This window comes from Prunus mume, linkage group LG4 (assembly GCF_029339155.1).
Source record: "Prunus mume cultivar Tortuosa linkage group LG4, ASM2933915v1, whole genome shotgun sequence".
Taxonomy (NCBI): Eukaryota; Viridiplantae; Streptophyta; class Magnoliopsida; order Rosales; family Rosaceae; genus Prunus; species Prunus mume.
Window position 1 is genome coordinate 18370642 of NC_142701.1, and position 8127 is coordinate 18378768.

At 38.8% G+C, this 8127-nt stretch overlaps 1 protein-coding gene across 1 annotated transcript; it reads left to right on the top strand.

Moving 5' to 3' along the window:
* The first annotated feature begins 4227 nt into the window (after positions 1 to 4227).
* Positions 4228 to 6954, top strand: LOC103329879 (homeobox 1). Its single transcript, XM_008232402.3, has 4 exons — positions 4228 to 4900; positions 5004 to 5152; positions 5545 to 5784; positions 6299 to 6954. The coding sequence occupies exons 1-4, from the start codon at positions 4795 to 4797 to the stop codon at positions 6764 to 6766; spliced, it is 963 nt and encodes a 320-aa protein (XP_008230624.1). The 5' UTR covers positions 4228 to 4794; the 3' UTR covers positions 6767 to 6954.
* Positions 6955 to 8127: the final 1173 nt, after the last annotated feature.

Consider the following 8127-nt stretch of genomic DNA (forward strand, 5'->3'; position numbering starts at 1 on the left):
AGATGGTGAGTGCAAATTTGAAATCAACCTGAAAGAGAGCTAGCTAATATACATAATATAGAGATCAATAGAATGGTCCCCTAGAGTCCAGCCAAAGGCATTGAAATTAAAATGGATGTGACATGTACTCATGGTATTAATCTCATTTGTTAAATTAATTATAAAAAATTTGGAAAGTAATTAATTAAAAAGAGAGAGAGAGTTTGCCAACGGAGTCAGTGGAAAAAGGCATTGACTTACAAACCAGGTGGTATCATGTTGAACCCTATGATATTTGATAGTATGTGTGTGAAACCTCTTTCTCTTGTAGTTTAAACTATCGTTTGTATTTTTTTTATTTTAAAAAAGAGGAAGAGAAAGAGAGCAGTATTATACTTATTCTACTTTATGATGATGATGGGTAATATTAATGGCCATTATGGACCATACACACACAGATTCACTATAACACAAAACATATCTGATATCTTCAAAATCAGAAGCATTGATCCTTCTCAGGTGCCTGGTGCCGTCCTCCTTTTTATTTGTAGCTTTCCGTCTCTCTCTCTCTCTCTCTCTCTTCATTTTGCATAGTTTCCTCCAAGTCACCAATTCATTCTCATCGATCCCCTACTTTTTGTTAAAGGGACTTCAAAAGGTAAGTAGCAGCAGCACAATTGGACCTATCTAAAGTTGAAATCTCCAATCCAATTCTAGTCAAAAGATACCCTCCTTCCTTCCTTCCATTTAGTCTCTTTACCTTACCAATGAAGTAATTGGACAACAAAGCAAAGCCACCCAACACTCTCTTCCTTGCATTGCATCAAGAGAGAGAGAGAGAGAGAGAGAGAATTGATACCTTTTTTAACGTGTGAAACTGTATTATTAATGTTAATGGTGCTAGTACTAGTTGGAATATACTCCACGTTAATTCTGAAAACATGAACCCAGTTATACCCCACTACCATCTTCACGAAACATGATCCCTTTAACTGTTTAACAAATGATTAAGTAATGGTTGTTAGGGTTTGTTTTGTTTTGTTTATTCTGTGCGCTCTTTTCTTTTTTAAGAATTTTGTTTTAACATTTACTTTTATAAGATTTGTCCCTAAATTCGATACTAATCTTATCCAACGTGATCACAACGATGACTTAACTAAGTTCAAGAGAGAGATTGCGATGCTTCAAGGGTCTTCTTCCTTCTTCTTGCTCGCCTCGTTTACGATTCAACACCTTGAAAGACTTAAATCGCGTATACAGTATAAGTAATACTTTCTCAACAACTCGTCCGTCCTCCACATAACCGGAATGTGCCCTGTATACAATTAGTCCATTAAAAAGGATAAAAGCTGTTTCCTTGATTCCATTACTGACTGTGAAACGACATTGATGTTAGCTTGAAGAGAATAAAAGGCTGACAAGATTGTATATATATATATATATATTGCTGATGTTAAAATGTTTACATCTTTCTTGCTTGCCTAAAGAAACAGATTCTCAGAACGTGTTATCTTCTGGGGAGAAGTGAATCTCATTCCTTCTTAGGATGGTAAGTGTTCATTTATCAATCAATCAATCTCTTATTTCTTAAGTGGGAGAGGAGACTAGAGATATTCCCACATTGCAAGCCATTGCCAGACAACTGGTGGCCAACACATGGAAATGATAATCTATTTTGTTTTCTTTTTCAAACCATATTTTTAAATCATTCGATGTTAATTATAAGCTAGCTACTTTGCAATATTATATATATATATAGGATTCAATCACCAGCGCTTGTTCAATTCAAGATGCCCACACACATGTGCACCTCCATCATTTTCTCATTATACACCACATGTCTTCATCTAGATACCTCAAGTCAATGTTGTTTAAAATTGCCAATTAATTATTTATAAGTGTATAGGCCACCAATGAGGGGTTGACATTAAGGAAATTTCCTCCCAATTTTGATCAAATGGATCACCTTGGTAAACACCAAATGTGCATCTTCATCTATCTTTTTATTGCTTTTTGTTTGTAATCAATATACGATAATTCACGTAGGTACGTAGAATCAAAGTTAATGAAGTATACAAGGAGTTGTAGTTTTAAGTAGTTAGAAGCAGTTACTTTTGCACCTGAGGTCATGTGGTCAAACCTTTCCCCCTAATATATATTCCTTTAAAAATAAGTTAGTGAAGCATTAAACATTTGTAATAGTATACGATGTATTCACATGCAAGGTTGTTACATACATCTAATCTGGCAAAAAAACACAAACAACAAAACTAGCAAAAGTATACCATCCTTTTGAAAATGTGTCCTTCCACCTTTGATGTAAGTCGACTGGAATTATTTAATTAAAAAGAAGAAAACAAAGTATAATTTTTCCTTAAAAGTGTTTATGTTTGGTTCTTTTCCTATAGCTACCAAGCTTAGACTATTTCCTTTATTTCCCACTACAAAAAGAAAAGCTTCGATTCTCCGGGTCCCATAACGACGTGGTTCTCCTCCAAGTGCAGTTGCTAAAGCCCATGACAACGATATGCAATACATGCACAAACATCAAAACTATTACCTGCAACGCAACTCTTATTTTCCTTTGTTGCTAGCTCCAATCTCCAATCATCTTATTCGCTGGGTTTACTTTGTTTACACACAAATACATAAATAACTAAATAATATTATATTATGAAGCTTGCTAATCCGTTCAGTCTACATACAACACGACAACAAACGTGCATCGCTTATCTTGATACTCTTTATCGATTTGTTAATACTCTTATTTTCCTTCCTCGCATTTAAATAACTTGACTATAAAATTTTATTAGAGTCGATATTTTTTTGAGGTCGCGAATTCTATAGTAAATTTGAGAGAGAGAGAGAGAGAGAGAGAGAGAACTGTGGCACTACTATAATTGAAGTATTGAAAACATTATAATCAACTGCTTCATAAGTGCGTGGTACAATGTCACCACAAGCACTAAAATATGGACTGGCCACTACCTTACCTTATAAATATGTTTACATGAGTGTGACAGCGTCACTTAAAGAAGAGAATAGTAGCCACGAAACAAGTATGTAGTCTATGGTTTTTGAGATTGAGATCACAAGTCGCGTCAAATATTGGCAATATGAAATGAAATATTCTGCGTGCATTAACTTACATGAGAAAAGTAAAAGTTGCATATCAACTTAATTTAATCCTTGCCACTCATGACATCACCAATATATTCCTCGCCACCCCTCCTTTTGTTTCTTCTGTTTTGGACGTTGTATATAGGGGAAGGATATGGGTTTACAGCTAGGTTTTGCAGTTATTAAAGGCTTTTCTTGTGTGATGTTTCTCCAACTCTCTCTCTCTCTCTTTTGATAACTTCGCAGATCGACGGAAGTTCGATTTTCACTTTCTCCTTCTCATAAACGAATATCTAATTTCTCTATCTTTCTCTTTCAAAAAAAGAAATAAAGAAATAAAGACTAGTCTAACAAGTAACAAATGAAAATGAAATGTTGAGATTCTCCATTAGCATGCATTTAGCAATTAGGGAGTTGGAGTTAGGGTTTGGCTAAAAAAAATGACAAGATGTAGAGAGAGAGAGACAGACGTATACTTGGCTGGCCAGGTCAAGAACGATTTTAAAAAGAAGAGAATCAGAACCGTTTATCGCAAACGCAACAATTGGGAGATGTGGATCCGACAATCCCCCGACCTCCAAGCATGGGGCCCTATTTAACGTTCCAGATTGGCTGGCACCCACACCACCATAAGCCTTCAATCCCATTCCCTACTCACCCCCATATGAACAGATGCGCAGTGGTCCCATTTGCAATTTCACAACTTTATTATGTTTAATAGATTAACAATATTCAATGTGTACATCTTCTTTCGCTAAAAAAATCTAGTCGAGTGAAAAAATGCATTGAGAAGATGTGTACATATTCTCCCGATTGAAATTAGAAAGAAAAAAAAAAGCCTTTGTAATTTGTTGTAAATGACAAAAGCTGAAATAGACAGAACGAGAGTAGTCAATCTACCGCTAAACTTATATTTATATATAATAAGCTGAAATAGACATTTTTGTCATGGCAAAAATTTAAAATAAATAAAATTGTGCCATCATTCAGATTAAGCTCCAGTCCAAAAGCAGTGTGAAATTACGCAACTCTCCAAGAAGAAAGTGTCGTGAAATACAATTTCAAAGGGCAGTTTCGTCATTTGAAATACAGGGGGGAGTAATATATAAGGCGATGGAGTCGCCTCTTGCAAGTTTAGCTGCAAAAAACACCTAGAAGCGCCACACACTGATCACCTTCCTCGCCGGACGTTTAATTAAGCTCCGGTGATCTCCAAATCCCATCCTTATTTCTTTCTAAATCTCATATTAGCACCGCCTACCTTTCTTTCATGGAGGTTTGGTGCGTAAAATAACTCGTGTGTATTATTAGGACCTAAACCCGTCTAAATTATTATTAATCTCCCTCCACATAATATCCAACTCCGGCGCGGAGGAATTTGGGAAGCGGAGAGCTGGAAAACATCGGTGGTGGTGTGATGGGATTTTGTATATGCCCCTTGGAGACTCCGGCGAGGTTGCTGTGGAGCACCAGTTTCTTCCGTCACAAGATTATGATCTTCTAATTAATTCCACACCCACACACCCCCTCAATTACAAGCAGAGCCCATACTAATAATATTCTCAGGCCACCCACCTGATAATTAGTACTGATCATCACTATTTAAGCAAGAATCGACGGCGGAGATCTAGCGCGACCCCCTTGGCCTACCCGCGCTCAGAACTCACCAGAACAGAGCATCATCAGTGGCCGACGATGGAGCCGTGCCGTTTTTTCTTTGACCCTTCGACGACATCGTCCGCTTGCCAGCAAGGTGGTGGCAACATGCTGTTCCTCGGGAATGCTGATCACGTTTTTCGAGGTGATTATGTGAAATCATTTCTGCGTAAATTTTTGAATTTTTATTTTTTGAGAGTATTAGTTAGCTGATATTGTTGTTTGGGATGTTGATGATGATGATGAAGGGCCGAGATCGGTTATGGGATTGATGGATCAAGAAAGCTCGAGGAGGCGAAGTTTTTTCAGCTCATCGTCATCGCAAGACGAACTATTCGACGAAGAATATTACGACGAGCAGTTGCCGGAAAAGAAGCGCCGCCTCACTCCTGACCAGGTTATTCTACAATCTTATACGTTAATTTATTTGTCTAAAATAATATATAAGTAGACGTGGATTAAACCAGTTGGCTCGTAAGTTCCCTTAGATTAGATTTATTTAGACTATCGTGGATAAATAAAATAAGGAAGGAATATATGAATTGTGGTTCAAAAAATGAAATATATGTTGATGATGGCATATTCACCTTATCAGCATCAAATTCATGAAAATCAAGGTCTCTCCTTTGCTAGTGGGAATCTGATCTGATCTATCTAAATTTTGTTGGCTTCTGCTTTGACTTATAATTAATGAAGTGATGGATGTGGTGGGTTGAGTGACTAATTAGAAAGTATTGATTATTTTCTAATTTAATTAATAATTAGTGTTAAATTAATTTTGATGAATAGGTGCATATGCTGGAGAAGAGCTTTGAGACAGAGAACAAGCTGGAGCCAGAGCGGAAGACGCAGCTGGCCAAGAAGCTGGGGCTGCAGCCAAGGCAGGTGGCTGTGTGGTTCCAGAACCGCAGGGCTCGCTGGAAGACAAAGCAGCTCGAGCGCGATTATGATCTTCTCAAATCTTCTTACGACTCCCTTTTGTCTAATTATGATTCTATCCTTAAGGAGAATCACAAGCTCAAATCCGAGGTACGACTACTGCTTGCTTCCTCATTAGTGAATAGATTATATAATTATCTGGTTAAAATGGTTTAATCAACTCTTTAATTATTATTACTCTAGTGAAAACCTAGCTAAGCAGCTGGTGTAGAAACACAATTCAAAATCATTTTTGTCCGGATGACCGTACGTTATTAAGGGTTTAGGGAGGGGTGGTATAAAATATATAACGTATGTACGATAATAACGTCTAAATGTCTGTATCTGATAATTTATTATATATATATATAGCTGGCAAATATACATTTGTCTCCATCCAACATAGCATCTGTTGTAAACCCCACCTTGAACTTGAACATTAAAAAAAGCCACTTTCAGAGTCACAGGACGAATATACTATAGGGTATAAAAAAGATGCATATTAGTCCTTGACTACTTCTTTCCGATTAAAATAAGATGCAGGATGGTAATTAGTGGTTATTTCATCATCATCTGTAACTTCTGTTCTTAATTAATTAATTAAATGAAATCAATTAATGCGCAGGTGGTTTCCATAAACCAGAAACTTGAAGCTAAAGAGGAGACCAGCAATATCAAAGCAGCAGCATTTGCACCTGATCATGCTGACGACGACAAGTGCGACCCTCTTGTTCCTGCTGGTGATGAGATGAGGGATGCTGTTCCAATAAGCTATGCCGCTGGTCTGCAATATAGCTGCAGCGTCAAAGTTGAGGACCGTCTGAGTTCCGGGAGCGGAGGAAGCGCCGTGGTGGACGAGGTCGAAGGTCCTCAGCTTGTGGACAGCGGCGACTCCTACAATTTTCTCAACGAGGACAACGTCCACAATAATTACCCTCATCATCATCATCACCATCATAGTGGGATCAACTCAGAAGAAGATGACGGCAGTGACGACGGGCGGGGTTACTTCTCCGATGTGTTTGCGGCTGCCGTGGAGGAGCAGGTACAGCAGGCGGAGGGTGTGTCTATGGGCTGGTGGGTGTGGTCCTAATAATTTCCTTAAAATTAAAAGTGTCCTACTATGCATGTATGGGGTGTTTCTATATGTTGAGCTCATTGTTCTTCACAGTTTACGAATACAAATGTGTAATATTAGCGTACGAGGCAGGCAGCTTACTTGTGCCTCAGATACTCGATATTAATATGTGCGCCAAAAATAAATGCTAGTGTTTTCGTCAATGGCGTATTGGCTTCCCACTTGTCCTATATTCTAACCGTTGCCTGTCCTATATTCAATGCGGAATTTCCAACAACATTTTTGAATACGTTGAAAAAGAACAAACACATCGAATAGCTTCTCATGCACTCAGAGAGATGCTGAGAACGGCGTGCTGGAGGCTGAAAGAGAAGGAACGTCATGCTTTGCTCTACTGGGGTCGCGTCAGCTCAGAGACACCCAGAGACTCGTAATAACTTGCAAGATCATCTGCTGGCACGAGAAAATCTCTGCTGGCTCAGGCGGACTCGGCTCTAATGGCTGAATGCTTAGCGTGTCTAGAAGGGTGCAGATTTGCTTCGGATCGGGGCGATCAACGGGTGTCTTTCGAGTCGGATTGCCTTGAAGCCGTTAAAAGTATCAATGGTGACACCTCTAGGGGGAAGTGGGAGATTTACCCAATCCTTAGTAACATAAGATATTTTCTCGTGGCATTCAGGTCTTGTAGCTGGACTTGGATTCGTAGAACCGCAAATGAGGCGGCAGATCACTTGGCAGAGCTTGCTAAGTTGAGGATGTGCAATGAAGTTTGGGCTGATAGGCCTCCATCCTCTCTCACGTTCATCTTGAATAAGGATGGCCTTCCATGTCCTCCAACAAATGTTTAGTCTGATTCTGTCTAGGAGGCCTATGGACGCGGTGATACTAGCGCTGCTGTGTCTTTCTACTTCCCCTCCTAGCCTATCCATTGTATTGCACTTTGGTTTTGTTGTCCCCTTCGTGGTTTGGACTTCCTTGTTGGCTGCTTTGTTTTTTCCTGGGTTTGGCTTTTTGGCTGCTCCCCTATGGAATGAAAGCACTGTTTCTGACCCCAAAAAAAAAAAAAAAACTTGCAAGATCATCTAAATTTTGGGGCGATCGAGAATTTGAGGGCATAAAATGTAGTAGGGTAGAAATGTATTTTACCCTATTCACGAATTTGCCTCAAAGTCAAGTGCAGATAACAAGGGTAAATGTAAAGATTGATTGCAAACCCTACTAAGCTTTCTAGGTCCTAACATACACCCGCTCAAGGCAACCATTGGCTTGGCAATAAATAAGCTAATCTAACGTAGGGGTGAGGCAAAAGCTGACAAACTCCCAAGTTTTAATATAATTCTTCCCACGAAGACAAACTAAAGCAAACCCCAACAATC